General features: G+C 40.8%; 2 protein-coding genes across 2 annotated transcripts in view; one reads left to right on the top strand and one right to left on the bottom strand.

Moving 5' to 3' along the window:
• Window positions 1-668, top strand: part of AAMDC (adipogenesis associated Mth938 domain containing) — a 29,220-nt gene extending 28,552 nt beyond the window's left edge. Inside the window, exon 4 of the mRNA XM_074335721.1 lies at window positions 456-668. Within this exon, the coding sequence (XP_074191822.1) occupies window positions 456-461 (6 nt within the window). The 3' untranslated portion in view covers window positions 462-668. The remainder of the gene's footprint in view (window positions 1-455) is intronic.
• A 140-nt stretch (window positions 669-808) lies between these two features.
• The window catches only part of INTS4 (integrator complex subunit 4), a 93,291-nt gene continuing 66,562 nt past the window's right edge, over window positions 809-27,537 (bottom strand). Inside the window, exons 16-23 of the mRNA XM_019726396.2 lie at window positions 20,925-21,018; window positions 17,971-18,051; window positions 15,981-16,111; window positions 10,685-10,744; window positions 8,989-9,148; window positions 8,621-8,764; window positions 5,537-5,657; window positions 809-1,218 (exon numbers count right to left, since the gene is read on the bottom strand). Of these exons, the coding sequence (XP_019581955.2) occupies window positions 1,043-1,218; window positions 5,537-5,657; window positions 8,621-8,764; window positions 8,989-9,148; window positions 10,685-10,744; window positions 15,981-16,111; window positions 17,971-18,051; window positions 20,925-21,018 (967 nt within the window). The 3' untranslated portion in view covers window positions 809-1,042. The remainder of the gene's footprint in view (window positions 1,219-5,536; window positions 5,658-8,620; window positions 8,765-8,988; window positions 9,149-10,684; window positions 10,745-15,980; window positions 16,112-17,970; window positions 18,052-20,924; window positions 21,019-27,537) is intronic.

The raw sequence follows: 27,537 nt of genomic DNA, 5'->3' as shown, positions 1-27,537 counted from the left end.
TTGGCCTCAACTTGGATTTCAATGAATACGGGCTTTACTACCGTGTTTCCCTAAAAATAAGACCTAACCGGAAAATAAGCCCTAGCATGGTTTTTCAGCATGATATCTGCTGAACATAAGCCCTAATGCGTCTTTTGGAGCATTAATGTAAGACCCGGTCTTATTTTCGGGGAAACACAGTACTTGCTGTAGTTTCCCTACCAGTGACGTAAGCTCTACGTCTCAGCTGGCTGCTGTGAGGATTACATGACAGGTAAAGAACAGAACACAGGCGCTCACGGTGAACATCTCAGGGCATTTTCCACTCTCACACCCCAGCTGCACCTTTAACTCGCATGCAGCTCCAACTCTGGAGTCATGAGAGGCATAGCGGGAAGTGCTTTTAGGTCTTACACTGGGTCCTTTTCCCATAATCCTGGCTTCTCTTCTAATATGACCCTTCTCTATTATCTTAGGTCTAAGGATCCTAGCAGGCAAGATCAAGAATCTCCCTCAGGGATGAAAATGATTCATTCTCCAGCTATTCATTCAGTCTTTGGCCCAGCTATTGCCTGAGTTAGGGAAGGAGCTTCTCAGCAAGATAACGGACGTCTAAGGCCATTCAGGAACGATTCATTCTATGGTGAAAAAGTACAGCTGTGAAAGCTGTTTTGGAATTGGCCCTGGCAAACAGACTAGTGCTTTCAGAAACAAGATTTGTATGACTCCAATAAACGGCTCTTTGGAGGTGGCCCAAAAACTGGATCTTTGTTTCACACCCAAGGAATGTAAGCATATAGTATAAATGTTGACCTTATAGCCACACAAATTTCTTTAAGGTGTTTTCTCAATTTTATTATGAGGAGGGATGCGGGGAGGGGATAGACTTGGAAGTTTTTGTTTTCTTAATGCAAAATAATTTATCCTGTGTGTGATACCAGATGAGACCGTAAGGGTCGCATGTTCCTCCTTATGCCTAGACACCATTTCCAGGTGAAGTCCTCCAGGCTTCCGGCTCAACTGGGATACCTTCTAGGCCATGGCTATAAAGACCACTTGTGACTCAGCGCCGTGCGGGTTTGGGCATTATGTAAACTTTTACAGACTTGCTGAAGGGGATGGTGCCCTCGATGCCCGTTTCCACTTGGGATATCTCACCACCCTCAATCCAGGGGGATTTTGGAATGCGTGAATTGGAGTTGTAGGCCAGCAGCAGCCTCACTTCCACCTGGCATGGTTCTGGAAAAAAAAAGAAGAAATCTATGACTGGACATGGCTAGGAACTGGGATGAAACGTCAAGTAAAAGCAACATCAAAGACGAAAGCAGTAGGGTTTCAAGAACATTTCTTCATCTGCCCACACCCGTCCCTTCCCCCTACCATACAAAAACACGTTCCCCGCCAGAATCCTGTGAGGCTGAGCCCAAGCCTGCAGGTGCACTGCTTCTTGGCTGTCCACCTCCCCCTCGGGTCTCCGCGGGCTCCTTGCTGCTGAGGATCAGAGAACGAGCTACAAACCCCTCTGCTACAGTGGCCTTCTACCTCATTACAGAGGGCCACAGGTACATACACGCACGTGGCCTACTGTCATGACCAGAAAACCGTGCTCTTCCTGCGCAGCTGAGTTCAAGTCTCAGGGCTGCATGCGCCACCAACTCGACTTGTCTCGGTGGAGAAGACGCCTCTGTTTAGGAAATAGTTGTGACAAATTCTCCCCACTGAACCAGGACCTAAATTCATTTCATTAAACCTTTCATTCTTATATGACATGACATTATGGTACTGAGCTGGTATCTGCAGGTAGCAGGCCCCCGTGAAGGTGCTGACCGTGTAGTTGAGGAGACAGAGGCGGTTGCACGGAGCAGAATATAGCCTCTAATCAAGTCTGTAAGAAGTATTGAGGGGCCCAGGAAGGCTTTGGAATAGAACATCTGCTGTGTGCCAAGCACATAACCCCAAGAATTCTTACCCTACATACCATGAAAGACAGAGTGTCACAATCCCAGAACAGTTCCAAGGCTCTGAGAGGTTTTAAGTGACCGCCCAAAGCCACACTAGTGACAGAATTTGAGCCCAGTTCATAAACTGAAGACATTAATCTTTCTATTAATAATACGGCTTCAATAAAGAAGAGGGAGAGGATTTCAGAAAAACCTACAGGCAAGTGTGAAGGCCAGGAACAGAAGGAACTTGATGTCCTTAATTTTGTGTGTCTGGAGCAAAAGGTGCAAGTCTTAAAGAGGAGCCCAAGGCTGAGAAGTTCAGATGGCAGGATAAGGGCTGGATGGATCTGAATGAACAAGGGCAGAGGACTTCGCAATGCCTCCCCAGAGCTCTTCCTGATTTCTCCCTACAGATCACAGCAGAGACCGGATTGCCATCTTCCAGGAAGGGAAAGGCTTGCAGGTAGCCAAAGCCAGCTCGCCAACCCCAGAGAGCAGCGTTTCCCAGGGTTCATGTGGTGTGGACACACCCACATAACATGGGGCCTTATACCAGCCTTGAGTGTATCTGTAATGAAACCAGCACTGCTCTCTGGTATCACACTCCAGTACCAGCTCTGCACTATGTTCTCCTCTTTTGCCAGCCCCCAACCAGAACCCAGCCTTGGTTCACAACACTTTCATGAGAAACCCCGGTAAGGTCAGAGGACACAACCCCACCTGGTCGCTATGCCTTTCCTCACTAGCATGTAGTAAGAATGGCAATTCAATCAAGTGTCATCAGAGGAAGGGAGAGAGGAGAGAAAAACAAGAGGGACACTGGGAAAAAGAGACAAAAGGTCATCTGACACAAATCATGCCACCTTCTCATCACACTCTGGAAGACTATCTCTCTTATGAGGTATATGTTCTTACTCCCATCTTTTAGATAAGGAAAATGAGACAGAGAGGTAAAATAACTTTTTTAGGATCACACAGCAAGGAAGGCAGAACGTGGAACCCAGTCTATGTGACAAAGCTTCTGACCAGGCAGCATCCTGCCTGCGAGGGGAGAGGCCATTGCCAGGGAGCTGAAGAGGGACCGGATGGAGGAGCACCCCACCAGCACCAGGCCCCATCTCCTAGATTAGGAGGAAGAAGACGTAGGCATTCAAAATGCGAACATGTTTCACTTTACATCCAGGCTCAGAAGGAACATGGTATAGTGAAAACCCAAGGGATTCGGGAGTTAGGAAATCTGAGTGCCAACCTCAGCGTCACCATAACCAGCGACGTGGGCCTCCATGTGTGCATCTATAAAACGAATTCCCACCAGAAAGTTGGACTAAGGATTAGATTAATTTTAATCACACATTTAAAGTCCTGTATTTAATTTATTATTTGTTGAGCACCTACTACATGTCAGGTACTAAGGACACAGGATATAGAGGTACTGGGGATACAGAGGTAAAAATGAGCAAGCTCCTTGCTCTACAGGCGCCTACATTCTAATTGGATAGAAAGTCAATAAACAAATGAGAAAACACCTGACACTAGTAAGTGCTATGCAGAGAATTAAAACAGAGATTCCTAACAGTGACTGGGTACCAAGCTCTCAGAGGAGGTGATCCTGGATGAACTATAATTCTGCAGGCCCAGGACAGCCTGGATTATAGCCCTGGTCCAGGCAATGACTTGCTCTGTGACCAGGGGCAAGTCAGAAGGCCCTTCAGGACCTTTCAAGCTCTTTTGACTCCAGCACGCTGTGATCCCCCCTTCCCCCACCCCCCCACCCCGATCCCTGCGGAGCCTTGGCCCTTCCACCACAATGTTGTTTCACAGCATTTTCCCCACATCTAGGATCCGGTCATCAGAAGAGATTAGAATAAGGAATTCTACCTTTCTGTGGGGCTAGAGGCTTGGCAAATAGTGCAGCAACATTACGGGCAGCAAGGATATGGGCTGAGGGATGCTAAGGGAGACAGATCCTGGGTAACAGCACTCCTGGCTGCCCCCTCAGCTGTGCCAGGCACAGGGTCAACAGACCCCTGAAGGCGCTGCCCTGACGGTCAACAGCAGCACTTCTTCTTTGTAAAAACTGTGTAAAGAAATCTGTAACTAACACCAATAACCTAACACCCCTGATAGAGGAAAACCATTAATAATGGTGTTAAACAGTGATTCATGTATTTAAAAATGCGATGAAAGAAAGTTCCAGAAGGCATCTACCTATTTCTAAAATAAACCAAATTTGGTGACATTAAACACCTTCTCCAGTTAACAACCATGCTTCTGAATCATCTTGAATGATTTAGGAAATACCAGCAAGGCCAATTCTCCCCATTTTAGGTTCTGTAGACTGAGTCTCTTTTTCAAGTTTCCAAAGGAGCCTTAGAAGCTTGAAATGTAATGTCCTTTTGCTCTTGTGTTCTCCCATTTTTTCTTACAAATTTATATATATATATGCAACTTTCCTATCTTTTCACAAATTATTGAGGCTCTATTCAGTCCCTGTATGGGAAAGTAAAGCATGAATAAATCATTTTACTATGCATTACCCCACCAACCAGCCCATGTAGGAAGGGAGGGCAGTACTGTTGTCATTTTACTGGTTTTGGGGGGAATGAATTGAATTGTTCACATACAAAAAGAGAATGATTTTAAATTTCTGGTAAGAAATACAAGTGTTTAATGACCAGAGCAATCCTCAGGACTCACTAGTAGATTGAGAATTATCATCTTCATTTGAAAGGTGAGGAAACAGATTTAGAAGGGAGACTAGCTTGTCCAAGGTTACAGAGCAGGTCAGTAGCAGAGTTAGGAAAGGAAAATAGTCTCCTGGCATCCAGTTCCATGGCTCTTTCCATGAGACTCCATTCTACTCTAATCTGTGTACCGTATTTTCCCGTGCATAATGCACTCCTGTGTATAATGTGCACCCACATTTTTGGCCCAAACTTTCAGGAAAAAATCTTTCATTTTAATTTTTTAATTCAAATTTTCATTTGTTTACATTTAGGTACTTGTATTTTGTATTATAAAGGAATTCTAGCATTTATTTTTTAACATACTGTGGTACAAGAAATTTTATGTAACAAATAATTGCAAAACACAAGGACAGATGCAAGGTACAAGAAATTTTATCTACTGGTAACAAATTTATGGTATTTACTCATCATAGAAGGCCGAGAACTCTTCATCGTTGCAAGTTCATTGTAAGTTCAATAAAACCGATTATCGTATTCCAGGGTATTATTTTGCATATGGATATTGTTATTGATTTCTAGAGTTACACTTTTAACTCATGAGCATAAATGAAAGAATTAATAATATTCATATAGATACAGAATTAGTACTATCGATGTATAATGTGCATCCTTATTTTTCCCTCACAAATTTGGTCCAAAAAGTGAGCATTACACACAGCAAAATATGGTACCTTCTGACAAAATCTTGTCTCGAGCAATCAAAGCAATGCAGCCAATTAGTCTAAATGTACCCAGTTTGAGATTTTAAGCTCCTTAACATATCAATCCTCAGCAGGCCTGATTCAACCATGCAAAAAACCAAACACCTAAGCGTGGGTGTGATCCCCAGAAGCATATTTTCTTGCCCACCCTGGCACTCTGCCTCACCTGTCCAGGCAGTATGGGAGAGATACACCTGAGTGATGAGCCGGTGCCGCCCTGGGCCAGGATTCCTGAAGTCAGCGGGCTTGGGGTGGATCATCTGAGCCTGGCCATCTGGATATAAGACCTAAGAGGTGATGACAGAAATGAAAAAATAAAAGAGGCAGAAGAGCCGCACTCATGAGCTTTGAACACAATCGCTGGTGACATCTCTTATGAACATCAAAACAAGAGGAAAGAAAAGGTGACATTAGCCTTCAGCAAAGGCTGCTCCTTGAGGGGAGGGCAAAACTGCTGACCTCTCTATACCCCCTGCCCCAGCACAAAGCAGTGTTTGGTACACGTTTCCTGAATTCATGGTGAACAAGCAAGAGAAAGAAAGCGTCTCTCCTCAAGTACAGGGATGGGTAAAAATATAAATCCTGGTGTGAAAAGCCTTCCCAGGCACCTTCAGCAGGATGACTCCCTCTCTCCCTGGCTCTGAATCATGTCATGGACCAGCACCATCACCATATACCACGTATTAAGAGTAATTTTGTAACGATCCTCTCTGCTAAATTATAAGCAGCTAGGAAGCTGTTTATCTGTCTCCTTCTACAGAGACAGTGCTCAACGAAGGGTCTGCTCAAATCACTGGCCAGTTCTTCAAATCTCACAAACTGCCACAGAGTTCTTTCCTCAGCGTCCCAGGGGGTCTCCACAGCTATCTGTGGAGAGGGCCTATTGCACTGCACAGTGTACAAAGGAGCTACATGAACAAATGACGCTTCCCCTAGAACCACACAGGACCTGTGCCATGTGAACATCCTGATGAGGGCGAAGTAGGGAACCACACGGGTCTTTCGATTGGAAACTGGGAGGCATGTCTCAGTCCACCTGCCCCGTAATCTCATTTCATCTCTCCTCACCCCCCAAGTCTACCCTTCTTTTTTAAAGCTGCTACTCACCAGTCTATCTCCAGGCCCCAAACCTACTACAGCAGAAAGATGCACGTATCCCAGCTTCCTGATCTTTGTTATCTTTAAAGATAATACTTGGGCTTCATTTTTTTTTTTTTTTTCAAAAAGGAGACGCAGAGGAGGGCTAAAACATGAGCATGGAAAAGAATCCCCCAGAGAATCTCCCAGAGTTCTCAGCAAAACTGCCCTTGGCGAAAGGCCTCGACCCTTCTGTGAAATGGTCGCTAGAAGCCTTCTTTCATTCCTCTACTGCTCCCAAGTGCAGCTTAGAAATCTGTGGCCCAAGTAGATCAGGGCAAGAAAATGGCCATATGAATTACAAAGTGAACTTCAGAAAAACTGAAAAAAAAAAAAAAAAAAAAACCATTCCTCTTCTATCATCAGGTATAACATAGTAGGCCTGAATTAGGCTAACTGAAGAGTTACTGAATGGAGTTCCTATAGGGTCTGCTTTAAAGAACGTTATTTTAATAGAGAATGTAATCTTGATGTAATCTCAGTCACATCCACTGCTATATCCCTAGCACCGAAGGCATGATCAGATCAGAAGTGGTGTTCGGGCCTGGTGGCTGGATGGGATAGTGCTTTCCAATCAACAGAGCTGAGTGCCATCTCCCTGACTTTCCCATCTCCCTGACTGTAGAGGAATCCAAATAGTTTGGCCATGAGTGTAGTGGAGCTGCTTCGGAGGGGAATTTTCAGTAGAGTTCAGCAGATGACCCTAAACTAATCTGCCTACAATCTCGTTTATACTTAGTTGATTAGTGAACTTTTTTTCACGGACAATGTGAAACAATGGTTCTCAATCATGACTGCACATTAGAATCACATGTGAGCGAAAAAACAAAAACAAAACAAAACCAAAACCAAACTGGTACCCATGGGCTGTACTCTTAGGATGCTGATGTCACTGGTGTAGACTGAGGCCTGTGCATTAGTACTTTTTAGTGCTTTCTGAATAATTTTAAAGTGTAGGTAGGGCAGAAAACCACTGTCATGGGAGGAGAAAACCACTGAAGCACAACTGTACAGCCAGCTCAGAATTAGTTCTCTGTAGGTCTCATAATTTATAATAATACATGCTGGGAAGCCAGACTACTGTAACCATAGGCAACTATTACCATCTTCATGGCCCGATTCATCCCTGCCTCTTCCAGGAAGCTTTCCCTGTCTGCTCCAGGCTATTTTTCTATCCTCTGATTGTACTTATTGCCAGTGCTTGGATTCCTTCTTTTATTCATATCCCTCTGCCTAGAACATCTCCTTTGGCCCTATTTGCTCTTCCTTACCCTTTCAGACCTCACTACGCACCAGCAGCCTCACAAAGCCTTTTTTCCCTCAGCCTCCACCACACTCTCCAAATTAAGTGCCCCTCCGGAGTATGTTGAAAAATATTTTTTTAAGTGTATTTCAAATTTTGACACTAGTCAAAAATTGGAAATAGCCCTGTAGGTAAAGAAAAGTGATTTTCCCTCCTGAATAGAACTATCTGTCTGTCTCTCAGGGATATGGAGTATCCTGAGGGCAGAAATTGTGACATATTTACCTTTGCAAGACTAGCACATAGCATGTGCACAACAGTAAATATTAGTGCATGGATGGAAGGAAGAATGGATGGATGGATGCATAAGTGGGTAGGGCTTTGTGGGGCTTAACTGCAAACTGCTAAATTGATTAGTGTCTCTACTGCGTCTCTCATATCTCTAATGCATCTGTCTCTATCTTAGAAAAAATACTCCCTCGTGATTGATTTTTCCTACCTGTAAATTTTGTTCACCAAGCTGACCCACTCACAGTCTGAAAATGACTTGCCTGTGGCCCTGCAAAGACCACGTCTTGACCTCACATTATAAGATTGGAAAGAACCCTGTCATTTTGTGAACCCTTACTGGGTACCAGGGGCCTTACATACATCATCTCATTTCAATGTCAACTATTCCTGTTTATTAACTGCAGAGTCTGAGGTTCAGCAGTAGAGCTGGGATTGAAACCCAGACTCCTTTCCAAAGAGACTCAGTCATCTCTTCTTCCTCCCCAGTTTGTGTCCAGCAGGTAGATTAAAGGGGTGCTAAAGTGAAACGTTTCAACACCAGCTCAGCACCCCAGCTCTGGAGACCAGTCCCCGACAGACCTGGACCTTCACAGTGCTCTGAGGGTCCTGCACGTGGTCCAGGGTTGCATCGACATCCAGGGCCACCACCAGCCCCGATGTGAACCGCAAAGGGTTGTCTGACTCGCCCGCCGGCTCAATGATGGTGGCTGAAGCCTTGTGGATCTGCAAGCAAAGAGAAAATATGATGATTCTAAACCCGCAGGTCATCCCTGGGCAACAAAACACGATCCTTGCCTTGCTGTCTCCTTATCTAATGGGTGGGCATGTGGGAGCCAATCCGAGGACAGGAGCTAGCCCAGCTCCTCCCACGGTGAAAGATTACCAAGGTGAGTAGTTTTAACTGTCTGGACAGACTTGACCTGCCTGGATATGACGCAGACCCTTACCTGCTCTGGAAGGGGGAGGTGCAGGAAGGTACTCTGCCGCAGCATGGTCTGCAGAATTTTGACCACTTCTGCAGGTTTGGAAGTCATGAGTCGGGGCATAAGGTCAAGAAGTTTGTCCACAAAGCTGTCCTGCAGGTGGGGCAAATCAGTGATGAAACACCTGGAGGAACAAACAGAAGCAAATGACTGTGCGTTCATTCACCACAGGCTGAGTCCCAAACATCTGCTAAGCTCCAAGGTAGGAAAAGCGATGATGAACTGGAGGAGCTTATGGTTCCTGACTGAGATGGCCAGGTACCAAGCTAATTACGTCTTAGTGACATGCTCATCATAAAAGCCTTGTTTACTGAAAACGCATTATACACATGGTATACTCTTAAATGTTTTCCATTATCTTATTTAATCCTCCCAGAACTTCTGTGTAGTGTTAGAATTATTTTTTCATATATAGATTCATTAATTAATGTAACAAATATGTCTTTAGGACTTACCAAGTGCCAAGTACAATCCTAGGCATTGGGGACATAACTGTGAGCAAAAGTGAAGAAAATGCCTATCCTAATGGAGCTTATATTCAAGTGATAGGAACACTGAGACTCGGAGAGAATGATGTCACATTGAGACTAAAAGTTAAGTAACTTTTTCCCAGCTCTGACTGATTCCACTGTACTTCTACCTTGTGGAAGAGGATAGTCAAAAAATATTTCTCTTTAGAGGTGACATCAGTGAAGGGACTGAGAGGCTGAATTAAGAAAGAATGTGAAACTCTAAACAGATGAGAAACTTTAGTAATTCAAAGCTGTCACCTTTCCAAAAATCTCTTCAACCCAACTATGTAAAACCAGACTACTTTAAAAAAATCTAAAACCAAAAGTAAGGCATGACCTTAGTTCAGATTTGAAGCCAGCCTCTTTAGAGAGCCAAGGCAGACTGTACCATTTGCTAGAGAGCAGCACCTATTGGTGAAGAGTGGTACTGCAACCCAGCCCTATAGGAAGCTATCATCACCCAAAGGAAAAAAAGAGTAAGTGTAGAGTCAGATAAACCTCAGGTTTGGTGAAGTTCATGGGGGTTGGGACAAGGGATGGCAGAATGAAATATCAGACTTAATCAACTGCTTTAAAATTCTACAAATGCCTTCCTCCCAGTATTCTATTGCCAGCACACCACAGGTCTCGTCACTACCTGGACTCCCACCACTTCACCAAGCCTTCCACTCATCTACTGCATCTGTTTTAACTGATTTGCTTTCTACAGAACTCTGAGAAAACATATCTAGTCTATAAAATTAGTTACCCACAGAATTATGGAACAATTTTTTTGTATATTACAGAGAAATGCAAGTTTAAGAACAGTAGTTTAAGTAAGAAGAGACAAGTTGTGACTTTTCAACAAAAGATATTCTGAGTACTCCCACATAATACTTGTCTTTTTATGGCCCAGCTGAGTGCTGAGTGCAAATGATTTCTGATGTTTTTATTATTCTATTGTTATATGTTTAGGTTTGAAGTTAAGCTTAGAGAAGTTTATACACCACTGAAGAAAATACACAATTTAGGGCACATTGCCACAAATAATAGCATGGCTGCATGGGTTAACCCAAGAATCCTTGCTTGTGATTGCTCTTGTCACTCTTTAAGTGCTATTCTCTACATAACTAAGACTGAACAAGCTAAAACAGTAATGAAATACTTACCTTTGAAAAAAGTCCACTTCCTGTAAAAATCTTTCACACATCCCAAATAAGGGGTCAACTCTGCAGAAAAGAAAAAAAAAAAAAAGAATTTGCTTGTGAAATCCACAAACTGAGGAGGACCTTAGCCTACATGAAAGAGAATGAGCATATTACACCATAAATATTACCTCTAAAGGAAATAGGGGACTGCTAATGGACTGAGGGGAAGTATTTTCCAGGATCCCAAGAACCAATTAAAACACTGCAGTGCCCACTAGGTTCACTGAACATTCACAATCAAAGATTATCACAGGCCACACTTGGCACCAAATTCACTAAGGATATCGGACGGGAGCACAGCTTGCAGGCAGTGCAGTGTCACACTCCTCTCTGTGGGAGTCCGGAGAGCAGTCCATTCAGCAGTTCACATAGCTGTCTGTCTGGGAGATGTGACTCTGCTGCTGACAGTTTGGGTGCAAAGAGATGACATCTCCATCAGGCAAGTGTGGACACCATCCTGGCTCAGAAGCCTCACTCTCCATAGGTGCTAAGAGCTCTTGAAACAACTCCACAGGCATGCCTCCCCTGGTCCCCACAAGGGATATGCCAGTTACAAGAACCACTGCACTCAATGAAGCCCACAGCTATGGAGCCTGCATCAAGTAATCATCGTTCATTTACAGTTCCTTCTAGTCTACATGTCATTTTCTAAGATCATTTTTACAACAGCAGTGTTACCTAGTAATATAGTTGACAATGTCAGGTTTCCAGGGAACAGACCTAGAAAGTTAACCAAAGATCAAGTTCTCGTGCAGAAGGGGAATAGGTTTTGTTACTACTTTGCCCACAGACACAGACTATATTCTTTCCTATTTCGACTTCTTCAGCCTCCTAGTACTCAGAGTATTTCATTTCAGTAAAAACTAACTACATACGTAAATAATCCAGGAAACATGCTAGGTTGACGTAATTTACTAATCACACAATGGATTTTTCCTTTTGATCTTTGTGCATTCTCTTATTCCTTGTAATTTCTGCACGAAACTTCCCACTTATTTTCATTAATATATTATTCAGTGGAGGAGTAAAGTTCCAGTGAAGAAAAACAAATACTCTTTGCCTTATATAAAAGCATGTAACAGAATGGTATCAAGGTTCTCAATTACCTTGCTTAGTCTTTCTACTAAAATGTAAGCTCCATGAGAGTAGGGACCTTGTTTTGTTCATCACATAGGTCCTATTCAATAAATATTTGTTGAATGAAAGAATAAATGAGAAATGGCAAATGGAAACTTACTCTACAAGCACCATTCAGTTAAATTAGTTTCCTAAACAGGGAGCACTTGAAACTTTCTTAACTCTGATAAATGACCAGAGTGGAACAGAAATTTGATAGCGAGGGTAACCCACCAAAGACCTGCAGCGGGGAGAGGGTTGGACAGGAGAATTCCAGCTAAGCAGGGGCTGAAAGGAAAGCAATCTGGCCAAGCCGGGCCATTTTGGGGCCTGCTCATATAGAACCAGGTTGGAGAGCTTCCAGGGAGTAAAATACAAGAAGATCTGAGCACTCTCCCCAAACCCCAAAACACAACAGGAAGCCTCAACTATATGCTACATAAAGTAGGCATCTACCACTAAGAAGCCCCACTGTTTCCTTGGTGTGGGGAAGGAAAGCAGTGGAAAAATGAGGCCCACCAGGAAAAATCAAGCATTGACCTACAACTGCTGGGGAAGGCAATACCAATCACCAATGAAAACTGGTCTAGACTTTCACTTATAAGTATGCAAAGACAACGGGAAACTGCGAGATGTCATAAGGATAATCACGAGCGCTAAAGTAGATCAAGCAAACCTCAAAGAGATAAAGTCAAGGCAAGAAAGCACTGAAAACTTTTATTAAAAAATTCAAATAAGCAACCACCATGAGATTAAGAGGAGATTTGAAAGGCTACTGCATTGACAAAGCAAGAGAAAATGCTACCAAAAAAGGTACAGAGAAGAACACACACTTGGAAATAACACAGTACAGCAGTCCCCCTTATGCATAGCTCCACTTTCTGTGGTTTCAGTTACCTGCTGTCGACTATGGTCCAAAAATATTAAATGAAAAATTCTTACTATAAACAATTCTAAAATTAAGTTTCAAATTGCACCCCATTCTGAATAGCATGATGAAATCTCACACTGTCCACCCGGGACATGAACCATCCCGTTGTCCAGCATGTCCCCGTGGTATATTCTACCCACCCATATGTCACTTAGTGGCCCTCTCAGTTATCAGATCGACTGGTGAAGTATCACAGTACTTATGTTCAAGTAATACTTATTTTACTTAATAGTGGCCCCAAAGCACAAGAGTAGTGATGCTGGCAATTCAGATATGCCAAAGAGAAGCCATAAAGTTTTTCTTTTAAGTGAAAAGGCATGTATGTAGAGAAGAAAACATAGTATATATAAGGTTTGATACTATCTGCAGGTTCAGGCATCCACTGGGGGTCCTGGAACGTATTCCCCACAGATAAGAGGGGACGACTGTAGTAATGAAATCAACAAAAAATACTAGAGTGAAAAATGATGAAAACTGAAATGGTAAATTAAAATAGCATATTGAGGTATTTACTCAGAAGATAGAGTAGAAAAACGAAACAAAAAAACTGAAATTATGAGAGAAAAGATAAGATACAGGGAAAATAGATCCAGAAGATACAATATCCAGTATAAGAGACTGGATTGGATGGAAGAAGTAGTAACTGAAGAAATAATGGAGGGTGGAAAAAATGAGCTAAAAACAGAGTTGAGACTTCCAAGTACCAATGAAGGTCATTAAGAATATTGAAACACATACCTAGACATATCCTGGTGAAATTTCTAAATAGAAAGTAAAGTTTACAGCTTTGAGCCAGGAAAAATAAGCTACCTACAAAATAAAGAGAAGCAGACTGACATCAGACATCCTAACTGTAGCATTAAATACTAAAAGGCAACACAGTAATATTTACAGAGTTCTGAAAGAATTCCATTTATGTGGAGAGCAAAAGAAAGGCAGTTTCAGACATGCAAGGTCTCAGTGAATTTACTAATTATATACTTATTCTGAAAAAAAATTGCTAGAGAATGTGTTCCAGTCAAATAAATAGTGAACAAGGAATTTCAAAAGGCAACTGTAGTATAAAACAGTGGTGGGCAAACTGGAGCTAAATAATTTATAATGTACATATAAATATGAATGCATACTTTAAGAAAGAATTCTTAAAATAAGACACATATTACAAAAACATAAAACTGAAACTAAATTCCGAATTAAATAGCTTGAGACAATCAAATAAAAGCACACCAAAACTTTCATTTTGATCTGAGGTGACCTTCACAGAGGTGACCATAAACTCTAATTTTTTTATGCTGATAAAAGTTCAATGTTGATTAAAAATATAAGAGTAAAGATACTATTTATACAAATAGTATGAGCTAACTTTTATCAAGTATTTACCTTGAATGTGTAAGGCAATACTTTAAGGACTTCACATATAATAATTAGACAGGAACTAATATTATCCCCGTTTAACTTATGAGGAACAAACAGGCACAGAAGGTTCACGCAACTTGTCCAAGGTCTCTAAGTTTGCAAATGGTGTAGCCAATGTCTGAACCCACATAATGAGGCACCACAACTCTCTTAGCTACTACGTCCTGCCTCTCTCTTGAATGGGTTAGAATCAGGGTACACAACTTTTAAACGCCTGGAAGAAGTAAGAGACAAAGAAATAATAGAGCTAGCCAAAATCAAGAAAGGAAAAAACGAAGCAGGAACGCATACAAATGGAAGAATATAGTATGAATAAAGACCAAATATATTAGAATCTTTATATAATGGCATGGAAAGATGAGATATTACATTGTTGGGTGAAATGAAAAGGAGGCAGAAAGTATATTAGGATTTGATTTATGCTAATACACACACATTTATCATCTACACATGTTTATCTGGCTTGGGAAAGTCTGTTGACAGCTGCTTTAGAAGAGGTGGATTATCAGAGAACCTTCACTTAATCTGCAGTATTTAAATTTTTACAATAATCATATAAACTGAAAAATACTTCTACTTTCTTTAAATAAAAAAGTAGATGCCATCACAAGCACCTATCTTTTCTCAACTGTGACTGAGTAGTAAGGATTAAACATTTGTTAAATGAATGTATGATAGCTCTAAGATTAAATTACTGAGTTTATCAGGTCACTATTCAGATAAGTAAAGAAATAAAATAATATTCAGAACGTTCTTTCTGACTTAGTATTTTTAAGTGCTTACTTAAACATCCATATTTATTTTTCTATAAGACTTTTGGATTCACACAACTGCTGAAGTGAATATCAGATGTGTCTTTGGGGGGGGCAGCCGGTTAGTTAAGCAGGTTAGAGCGCGACTCTCTTTAACAACAAGGTTGCTGGTGCCATCCCCACATGGACCACTGTGAGCTGCACCCCCACAACTAGACTGAAACAACCACTTGACTTGGAGCTGATGAGTCCTGGAAAAACACACTTAAATAAAAGTTGAAAAAAAAAAGAATAATATGAATTATTTAATGTTGCAAAATATTTTTTAAAAAAAGATATGTCTTTGATGTGGCAACAAGTTACATAAATACTGTATCAAATCTATGATGCCATCTTTTTAAAGATGCATCTTTATTTCAGGAAAGACCAAGAACCAAAAACCCCCACTTTCAATCAAACTATGGCACACCATCAAAATATCTGATTTCAGAGAAGTTAAAATAAAAAAAATATATTGAGCTCTTCTATGTACCAAGCATCATGCTAAGGGCTTTTACATGTATTATCCAATTCATTCTTCACAGAAACCACATGAGTTAGATGCTGCCATCATTCTTATTTTACAGACAGGGAAACAAGGCCCACAGCTAGTAAGCGGAGAGGATTTGAACACGGTAGTCTCACTGGACAGTACAGTCTCTTAATTTGTCTTTACTGCTTGGAAGCGAGCTTGCTAGTCTCTTGCAAAGAGAAAAGGTGGGTCCTGGTACTAAAGTCTTAAAGAAAGCCATCAAGGACCATACAGAATGTCCCTGTTGCCAGATGAAGTTCTAGGTTGTGCTGTAGGCAATGGAGAACCACTGGAGGGTTTTTCCAGGGATCTAATCTAATCCATGACTAGAACTTGGAATATCTGAAAAAATGAATGATAATATCCCTTAGCTAATCTTTCCTGAATATCATTTTACTTATCATTAACCTTGGTGAGATCTCTGCACATCTTTTAAAGGACCCTGCCACCCCTTCCAGCCGCACATCTTACCCTCGAGCAGTTCGTGCCGTTACTATAAGTTGCAAGGCTTTGGCCTGCAGCCTCATGTGATGTATAATGACCACCTGCTTATTCTCCACACCACTGTACATGAACTCCATTTTGTAGGTCTCTTCCAGGATCTGTAAGGAAAAGGTAATTAACGATCAGTGAAAATATCAAGTCTTCCTTGAGAGTAGCACAGAATTGCAGGTGAACCTCTGAACTGAGTTTCTTTTTTATTGCCTATGCTTTAATTCTGAACAGAGATTTTTAAGTGCCTATGTTGAGAGAAATTAATATAATTTGAGAGAAATTAATGTAAGTGTTGAGAGAAATGTATAGTATGTCTTGCAAATAGATAATAAATTATTTTATCAATTGAAAAACGAAAGACTTTCTTCTGGTAATAACATCATCCTTAGTTGATGGTGTGAAGCTATGAAAGTTTAATCATTGATAAAATTGTAAAAGCACTGCTTGTTACCCTAAACCAAACTCACTATGCAGGGGGAACAATAATTATAGGTTATGTACAGCAACTCAATTCCCAGGAAAAGTCCTCAAGAATGTAACATCAGGAACCATTAACCACCTGTTAGTCATCAGACAGACCGTTTTATAGGCCTGCTCAGTTGAAGGGAGTTTGGGGAGGGAATGAGTGCAGAAAACAATGTCTATGACCTCAGCTCAAACCTAGTACATCTTAAACTCTTGCTCTATTCTATCCAAATCAGCTACTTCCATCCAAATGATACTTCTCTTCCGCTTTTGTGCCTGCCTTCCTTTGAAGGCTTTAGAGTCAGAGAAATTACTCTAGGCTCTCCTCCAACTGTCAGTAAGACAAGTTACTTAATTACATGGAACCTCAGTTTCCCTATCTGTAAATAGGGAAGAAACAGTAACAACACTGTAGAATTTAAAGGATTAAATGGGGCTTGGAAGAGCTTAACACAGTATCTGGCACACAGCAATGGTAATTCCTTTCCTCTCTTTCTTCCCGACTACTGCTCCCTGGTCCCCTTCCTCCCAACAAGTGCCATTTTGGGATTCTTGTCATTAAGTTCTATTCCCCTACAACACGCCACATAGCAGGTCTGAGAGGGAGTCTAGATCAGATAAGAGATCAAGCAGAATAGTGGAAAGAAAACGGACTCTGGGTAGTAGAGAATCTGGGCTCAAAACCCCTGACTCTATTACCTACAGCTCTCTGAACTTAACCTTGCTGAGCTAACTGTTTTACCTGTAAAATGGGCTTAATCCTTATTCCCACCTAATGGGATTATTTATTATGAGGGTTAATTAAAATGAACTGGAAATCATTTGGTGAACTGTAATGAAGCAATCACAGTGACCATCACTTCCTACTACTGGGTCATAATCACTCGGTCCTATACAGACTCACTATCTGGAAGATCAGACCCATAAGAGTTCACCAAATCCCAATACCTAAGAATGAAGGGAAACTGCTCAGAGCTAGAAGGAAATGAGCTCAAGAAAATTAAATGAAATGCTACTTGATGAACTGAGGAGAGGCATAAGGACCTTTTAACACACAAGAAATGGTACAGACTAAAAATATAAACATCCTGAAAATGAGTTCAGCTACATTTTCAGATGAAAGACTCATTATATTATTTACTGAATTTTGGAATATCTAAAATACAAACTAATATTTTAGAACACAAAATCATCTTAGAAATCACTGAATTGAGCTGCCATATTTTACAGAGGAAAAATCCAGGGAGGATAAGTAACCTGCTCAATATCACCCTGCAAATTAGAGACAGACAGGGGACTAGAACCCAAGTCCCCTGACTCTCAAGCCAGTGCTGTGACCCCTAATTACACTGCATCTCAAATCACTCACTTCTGTCATCACAGGCTGAAACTGGGGAGGCCACAGCAGAGACATGGAGCCATGTGAAGGCCTCTGGCTCTGACCTGGATGAGACCATTCCAGCACAGAGATCTATTGAGGAGAAAGTCTCAGTAAGCTTACCTGTTTTGCTGCTGCTGAGGCCAAATCACTCTGTTTCAAATACAAAGGGGCAGCCACATTCCACAGCTTTTCCTGTAAGGCCTACAAAGACAAATCAGGAGAGTACAGAACAGAGGTCACAAAGACTGGCATATCTTTAGAGATTTACATGTTTGTTTTGCTCTTAAAATCTACTGCGATCAGCACTTCCTCCCAGTCTTATTCTTTTAAGCCAATAAGCCCTACTTATTATGGAGAGCGTGGAGATCCATGGTTTGGACGAAATGAACTCCTCCCCATTCAATCCAAGTCCTGGCCCAAAGGTCCTGCCCCAGACTAGTGCTTGTAAGCAGAGTGCAGGAGCCATGAAGGCCTCACCAGAACATCCAGGAGAGCCAGCTCCAGAGGTTCTGGCCCTCCCTGACTGCCCAGACCTTTCTTCCTTGACCGTGGTTCTTTATCCGTTGCCCCATGCTTACTATCCTTTAAATAGCCCCACCATCTTAGGGCATATCCAAACTAGACATCAAGGGAGCGTTTCTAGGTTCCATCTTCTCTCAATGTCTCTAATTCAAAACTATCATTTAGAGCCACAGATTTTTATCTTCTCTCTCTCTCTCCTCTCCTATCCGTCCATATGGCCCCATCTCTCATCTCTTGTCTAAACTTCTGCTATAGTCTCTAATTGTCACAGTCCTTCTTAATTATAGACAATTCAATAGCATTACAGAAAGCCTAGACTAACACTGTCCAACGGAAATACAATACAAGTCATGTAATTTTACATTTTCTAGCAATATTTTTAAAAATAAAAAATAGCAAAATTAATTTTAACAATATAGTTTACTTAACTCAATACATCCAAAATATTACCATTTCACTATGCAATCAATATTTTAAAATTACTGAGCTAGTTTACATTCATTTTTCATACTAAGTCTAAGAAATCCAGTGTGTATTTGCATGTACAGTACATCTCAATTTGAATAACATTTCAAGTGCTTAATAGTCACATGTACCTCGTCACATACACCTTCACATGTATACACATTACACAATGGCAGGTCTAGACTACAGATACAGAAATTTTTAAATCACTCAAATCATACTATCTTAACAGAGCTATTGTTTTTGAATATTTGCTTCTAATCATTTCTCAAATGCATGTTTTTTATGTAGTTGTAGCCCAAAAGCAGAAGTAATTTTGTATGTTTTTGGGGTACATAACAGTACACTGTCTTCTGTGATGTTGTTATACAATTCTTCATAAAAATCGTTACTGGCTACAGCACATGCTGTGCAGGAGACGTGCCAACGCAATTGTTTAGCTCCTCCCCTAATATCAATCACCAGCCTGCCTTGGGTCCTGAGGCTGGGTCCCTTACCCTGCCACTCCATGACACTGAGTAAACAACATAATTCTGTGTTCTTTTTAGGGGTTCTCTCTTCTCTTTTCCTACTATAGTAAAGCGGGTTCTTTTCAAAGGCCTCCCTGTATTCCCATGGAGAAGAGAGCAAGCCAGGGAAGCAGGAGGAAGACAACAGTGACATGGCACATGCTCTGTATCAGACACCAGGCCAAGGGCTTTCACACACATTGTTTGTTACCATCCTTACCTGGGGAGAGTTATTATTAGTCCTGTTTCCCAGAAGCTTGGAAAAGCCAAACAATTTTGCAAAGGGGCATGAAAGAACTTCTTGGGGTAATTAAAATATTTTACATCTTGACTGTGGTGGTGGTTATGTAGATATGTACATTTGAAAGAATCTATCTAGGCAAAGAAGGGCTGTTTAAATCTCAACCCACTTCAATGTACACACCCACCTTCACATGTATACACATTCCTGCAAAACCCTAAGCTCACACATCTTACAGTGGGGAATGATCTTTGACTCCTGCATTTATTCTGACTTTGAACAAATATCATTAATCATTTTGAAGATTAATAACATTTGGAACTAAAGCCAAGATAAAGTTTTATCAAGTAAGAAGGGCTCGCCTAAATCCTAAGCCTAAATTTACAGCAGAACTCTACTCTCTGATGCAGAAGCTGAAAGCTATTGAACTATTTCAATGGTTTTCTTTTTTCTATCCCCCTCTTCTTCCCCCCTCCCCAACCCCCAACTCCGAGTCAAGCCATCGCTCTCAGTCTAGTTGTGGAGGATGCAGCGTACGGGCCCATGTTGATATTATGAGCATTGCACTCCACCCAGCTGAGGCCGGCTGCTCACAGCAGCTCACGGCATCTCTCACTGGCTGTCAGCCACTCACACTGGCTCCTGGCTGCTGGCCGCTCACGCTGCCACTGACCACTCACGGCCGCTCACGGCAGCCCAGCTCCAGGTGGAGCCATTGTTCTTAATCTAGATGTAGAGGGTGCAGCTCACTGGCCCATGTGGGAATCAAAGAGACAACCTCGGTGTTAGGAGCACAGCGCTCCAACCACCTGAGCCACCAGGCCGCCCTATTTCAATGGTTTTCAACGCAGCAAACTGAAACGGATTCTTGGGTACCAATTGTGTGTGTGTATATAATCTGACCACCTAGTATGAAATGCCATCATGTTGGCCCTTTCAAGGGCAGTGCAATCAACCTTTGACTAATTTAATTCTGACAAAGTAAAATCAGCACTTTTTAAGAAAATATTATAAAAGTTCATACAAGTTCTTTGCTAATCAAATCATAAAAAAAACAATGACAACTCTTGGGATTCTAGTAAAAAATAGTGATGTATCCAATTTGCTCTAATTATATAATGATGAAAGAATTCTTCCAAATTAAAAGAAATGCAAATGGCTATATGAGTTAACAATTCTTAGAGAAATATAATTACACCACAGAGTACGTAATTTCTCCATAGCTAAGTGGCTGCAGAAAACCATATATTTTTTCCAGCTATGGCCTCAAACATTGTTGGATCCATTTAAGTGTGTTCTTAGCTTCACAATCATAAACATAATGGATCCAAACCCACCTTGATGAGAAGAAGCTGACACCGAAGATAGGTAGCAGAGAAGTCAGCTACTCCTGCCAGTTCAGACTGAAGTTCTCCAAGTCTTTGCAGATCCCTGTAGTAAATAAAAAGCCAGGCCAAACACAGGATAAGGATAATGACACCAATATAAAAATCATGTCAAAGCATTTTACCATTTTACACCTAGTAAAGTGGTCACAAATTTTTAAATCACAGCACCCAATGCTGACGTGGCTATAATGAAAGTAATTCACTCATACCTTGTTAGCAATTTAAACTTATACCATTCTTTTGGAAAGTAAAACTGTACTGTTATAAAAGTCACACATATGGTCAAATATTTTTGATCAGTAGTTTTATGCTGAGAAGTCATTCTAAGGAAAATATTCAATAAAAATGAAATGCTTCATTGCCCATAATATTCATTGTGTGGACTACAATAATAAAACTCAGTAATTACTTAAATGTTCAATGGTAGAAGAATTGTTAAATATTACTGTACCATCAATGGAATATTCTACAGCCATCAAAATATAAAATGGTAGTAAGGTCTATGGTCTCAACCACGTAAAAACTACATATAGGAGAAAAATATAGCAAAGTGGTTTTCTGGATAGAGGTATTAGGGTACTTTTTAGTGCCTTCTCCCAATTATGATTTATTTTCCAAGTGTTTATACAATGGACAAGTATTTTTTGTATCATCAGAAAAAATATTTTCAAGGTATGGTAGTGAACTTTGTTGGCGGCTGCCTACCCAGTTAGCCATTCTCCACTTCTGCCTTACTAATTAAACCCTGATTTTGTTCAAGGGAAGGTGTCCCCAAACCCAGTTCCAGGTAGAGTCTGACAGGACTACGCCAATTAGTACATGGTATCTCCCTGTTTACATGACCTAAGTTGGCCTTATTAGTCTTAATGTAAGGACTTCCATTCCATGGTTGGCACAGGTCTAACTGGTGTCTCTCTATGTCTGTCTGTCAGTCTCTCTCACTTCATCTTTATGTCTCTATGTCTCTGTGTCTCACTAGACTGAACAAGATGGATTATAACACTGACTGCCTGGCAGCCACACTTAGCTCTAAAAGGAAAAAGCCTTGGGATAAAGCAAATGCTGAGGACAAGAAAAATCCAAACAGATAGAAACTGGGTCTTTAATGATATAAATGAACTACTTGACCACACCATATTTAGAACTGCCTCCAATTTCTGTTCATGAGGAAATAAATACCCATTGTAAGGTAGTTTGAGATAATGTTTTCTGATACCTGCAATTAAAAGCATCCTAAATGGATATGGCTATAGGCAAAGTGATTGCAACCCAATAAAACATATCTGCTTGTGGATAAGAAAATCGAAAGTGGCAGACACAGATAAAATAGTTGTGTTGGGGACTGGGATTATTGATTTTTAAATTTAAATTTTTGAATAGATAATACATTGATAACACAGAGCTATGGAATTATACCAATAAGGTATAGAATTCAAAAGATACGAAAGGATATATACAATAAAATCTCCCTTCCTATACCTGTGTACTGCTAACCAGTACACCCTTTCCAGAGGAACCACCATTACTAGTTTCTTTTGAATTCTTCTGGAGATATGCTCTACATCTACAAAAAGTACTGTTTTTCCCTTCTTTCTTCATCTCTTTTGGGGAGGGGTGTGTGTGCGTAAGTATGTGTTAATAGTCCATCTCAGAAAGAATTCATACTCGTAGAAAGCTGCCTTGTTTTTTTTAACCGAAGCATCAAAATTTCCTATAGAAGTGCTAACTGTGGGGAACCTCAGGATTTGGGTTGTGAGGGAAATTGTTTCCGGGCTAGCATAATATATTAGGTTTCATAGCAGTCTGTACAAAACCTCACTGGACTGAACCCCTCCCTATAATCTCAGGCAACTTTCTCATAGCTAATGCTGCTTCCTAAGGACCTTAGACCAGGAAGCAGATGCCCTAGAAAGGGGCACAGAGTGAATTACTCCCAAAGTGATTGAAGAAATTGGGGTCTGTAGCTTGTGTATCATATCTTGTGAGTTTTGGTGGCTTGAGCTGGTCCTGTAGAGCCTGCTCACGTGTGGCATCTAGCACAATAAAAGGCAGGACCCTGTACTAGCTTATCACACCCGTGAAGTTCTATTTTGGTGGCCTACTCGTCTCTCGTTTCCGCATCTCTGATGTCTCTCTTGAAAAAGACAGCCCCGAATCATTTTCCTTCTGAACCATTTTCACTCCAGGAAGATTCTACCTTTTGTTACAATAAGAACGAACACTGACCAGCTGAATATACATTAGCTGAATGCTGCCAGGTGTTAAGTTACACCATCCTGGCACCAGAGCTGCTGTTCTGAATTGCACAGAACAAGATGCAACCCAACTAGTCATGGGAAATCTGAACTACTGTACAAGTAAACATGGAAACTTGCTAGCCCTGGGCAAAATGCTCTGTGTCCCAGTGTTTCCTCTGCACCTCTTTATGCCCACAATCCTCAGGAAGTCTCAGTTTATGCAACCCTCAGGAGACTATGGACTCTTTAATGGAAAAGGTTACAGAGAACACCTTCTGTGTGCACTATACTACGAGTGCAAGGTGTTTCCTTACCTGAACTCATTTAATCCTTACTATGTGACCTGCAGTTAATCTCATTTTGCTGAGAATGAAACAAAAGATCAGAATTTAAGTGGCTTGCCCAAGGTCACAGAATTAATAGGTGGCAAAAATAAGCCATGAATTCAGATCTGTGTGACTTTAAAAGTATTTTTTTAAACCAGATCATATTGTATTTCATTTATTTGCCATTAAACTCTTCCCACATATTTATGAACTGCATCAAATAACGATGAGACCAAAACTTATTTAAAATCAGATACATATTAAGTCACATTTCTACAGATGTGATTTGACAGGGCAAAAGAGTTCTCCAAGGAACACACAGTTTAGCAATCCTTAGTCCACGTGATGACAACAAGTAGCATTGAAAAAATATTGTAAGAGTACAAGTTTACATATATTGCAATTTTTTACAAACAGTTTACACAAGCTGAATTCATTAATTTAAAAATCATTGCTTAAAGACAGTCTAAAAGACTCTGAACATGTAAATCAAATGTTGTTTATGACTAAACATTTCTTTCAATCCCTTACAATCTCTAAATATTGAATTTATGTCTCTCAGTAGTTTGGCAGAACAACAAGGAGTGTTAGAAAATGCAAAATGAGTACAAAATCCTGATGACTTTTCAAAAGCCATCTTCATCCTGGCACCCAGGTGATTATAAATGAAAAACACTTTATTTCCAGCTCTTTAGTTACCAGACGAGTTCCCAGGCTACGAAACAGGCACTATGCCTTAGAGACATTAAATGATGCACAGCAAAAGAAGGATTTTAAAGAATTTAACCAAGAAATCCCATGTTCGTGAGGGTTGGTGTTTAAAAGAATTCCAGTAAGAAAAATGTATTTCTAGCAACTCCAGATAAATGAAGCCTCACCTGTTTCAAATTCAAATAAGCTGTTTCATTACAAAAGAATAATTCTCTATTACGTAATACTTCTGAAGTGATATGGTTTCTGAAACTGGGTACTGTGTATTCCGAGTAACAGCACCTTAATAGACTTACACAAACAATACAAACTCTGAAAAATCAGTTCATTATTTGAAAGAGTAGACAAGTGACTGCAGCGTTCCTTAAAAGACAATCCCCTCCCACCAATGAATTTAAACATAATTACATTCATAAAGTTCGGATTGGATTTACGTACAAACTATTAAGAACATGTCTAGTGTGTGAAATGAGTCACAGATTTAAATTTTAAAGCAGAATTTCATAAATGTCTATTATCCATGTAACTGCTATTCTTAAAATGCTTTTCACATACCATAATAATCTTTACAAAAGTGCTATGAGCTACATAGTACCCCCGGTTTACAGATGAGGGCATTGATGCCCAAAATTATGTACCTAGGAAATGATAAAACTAAGGCTTGAACCAAGTCCTTTGGATTTTAAATCTTATTATACTAGATGCTTCATGTCATACGAACTGTTAACCAGAAACAGCGGTGTAACCAGATGGAAGGGCTAGAAAGACCGGTGTTTTCGTCCAGGACTTTGCTATTCCGAGTCCTTGATATGCTTTTCTGCCTTTTTCACTTGACTAATTTCCATTCATTCTTCAGGTCATTGGTTAGACCATCCAAGGGTTAGGTGCCCCCCATCTGTTCTAGAAGTAAGTTCTCCTGTACTTAACGGTACTCGTGGAAAACACAATATTGCGCATTTCGTGTTCACCGAGCTAATCCTCCAACCAGGCTGTAAGATCCCCCGCAGCAGAGATTATATCTTGTTTACGGTAATGTCCTTTCTGACTAGCACAATGCCCGGCATGTGGGGATACTCAAAAAAACATAAATGAATGACCTCAGCTCCCTCACTCATTATAAAAATGGGGTAATTCTCATGAGATTGTTTTTAAATTGAATGAAATAATGTACCTAAAGCACCTAGAAGAGTGGGCACAGAGTGGGCACTTGATAGATAGCAGCTCTTGTCATGATCAAGCCAGCAGAGCCAGACAAACATCAAATCTACACATCTGGAGGTGAGGTATGGCCAGAAAAAAATGCCATCTACAAAAATCTTAAAAATCATCATTCCTGGTTAAGTCATCATAACTAAAGTGTTCAACAAATATTTACTGAGTTCCAATAAGACACCTAAGGTACAGTGCTGAAGACAAAGTAGTCATGTCAAGTTCTAGAAACAAACAATCATCTCCCAGGGACTTCACTGAACAGCTGACTTTCTATAGGTGAGAGCTTGGCTGGATGAAATGATTGCATGGATTATAACAAAGGGCAATGTGATTAACGGTGAAGTGTGTTTTAAACTGGTACTAACACATAAATGACCAGAGTCCTAATCAGAGAACCTTCTGTATGAAACTCTAACATTTCACTTTTCAACAACTATGGAAAATATTAGCTCTGAAGAACCCCAGGGCTCATCTAATCTAATCTCCACTTGATACAGGAATCCCCTTCACTGCTGCATATCACAGCTGCATAGCATAATTTTAGAGTCAAACAAAGCTAGATTTAAATCTCGGTTCTGCTACTTCCTAGAAAACTGTTTCACTTCCCCAAATTTCCATTTCGTCTCTGTGAAATGGTAATAATATCTAACTGCAATGTTTGTAAAACATAACAGGTCATCAATAACCATGGCACCATCTGCTCTCCTTTCCAGATCTTTCACCATCCGGGGCACCCTCTTCAGAAGGCACTTAAGTTAGAAACACAGCACCCCTGACTGACCACCATATTAGAACAGTGGTCTGACCAGCCTGAAGCTCAGGGGTATCACCTCATAAAACCCGTATCATGAGGGTCCCTCAAACCAAAGGGTATTTACTGAGCACTTACTCATAGCTAGTACTGCAGCTGATGACCAAGCTGGTTTCCTTCTGTGCGTATTCTAGCTTTGGTGCCAATAGGATAAAAAAAGCAAAAAACTGTCAAGGACAAAACCTAAATGTTTATTTAGGTGGGGCTGAGTCAGGAAGTGGAGCTTATTTTCCTGGGCTCAGGGCCAACAACTTCAAATAGTGGCCTGTAAAACTAATCGCTTTGGTGAGGGACCAAGAGAGGAAGAAAATGTGATTGAAGCATCACTTCAGGGTCAGCGAATTTCTTCTGTAAAGGGTCCAATAGTATCTATTTTAATAGCAGGCCATGTCGTTTCTGTGGTGACTACTCAACTCCGCCATTGTAGTATGAAAGCAGCCACAGACAATACCTAAACGAATGGGTGTGGTTGTGTTTCAATCAAAACTTATTTACAAAAGCAGATAGATACTGCTTTTGCTAAAGGCAGATAAATGGGTTTCAATTCTTCTCATATCACTCAGGACGTTCTACTATGGTCTAGCAGTCTGCTGGTGGTTCCGCAATACCCTCCCCTCCTCCTGCGCACTGGGCACCCAGAGTAAAGACTACCTTTCCTAGCTCCTTGCTGCGAGATTCGGCCATATGACTCAAGTTCTAGTCAATGTTATGCAAGTAAAACTAGAACATGCAACTTTGGGAAAGTGTCTTTAAAAGGGGGTACGGGGAGTGGGGGAGGAGCGTGGAAATGACGCCCTTGTTCTGCCCTTTCCTTTTCCTGTAGGAATACAGAGGGGATTGTTAGAGTTTGGATCTTTAGGCTGAGGCCGCTTGACACAGAAGATGGAGAAACAAGAGAGAATGAGCCCAGGCCCGTGATGATCATCTCAGCTCTTTCTTGTCCTGCCTACAAGAAAGAATTAACCTTCCCTCCTGTCCAAATCAGGTACTTTTGCCCTTTCTGTCACCCATCCTTATATACGAGGAAAGAAAAATTAAAAACAGCTTCTTTATAACTTTCTAGTTTTGTACTAATCATCAATCTGGTCATGAACACAAAGAGTTTTTCTTTGTGATATGCTCAAACCACAATCTAATCCAAATATAAACAGATCATAACACCATGTGTGAATGCAGGCCTACAAGGTCAGAAAAAGTAGCCTACAAACAACACTGGAAATCAAAACAGTCAAGCTGAGCAGAACAACGTTAACTCTGTCAAAGGA

The sequence above is a fragment of the Rhinolophus sinicus genome, linkage group LG06 (genome assembly GCF_036562045.2).
Source record: "Rhinolophus sinicus isolate RSC01 linkage group LG06, ASM3656204v1, whole genome shotgun sequence".
NCBI lineage: Eukaryota > Metazoa > Chordata > Mammalia > Chiroptera > Rhinolophidae > Rhinolophus > Rhinolophus sinicus.
This window is presented reverse-complemented; position numbering and strand designations above follow the sequence as displayed.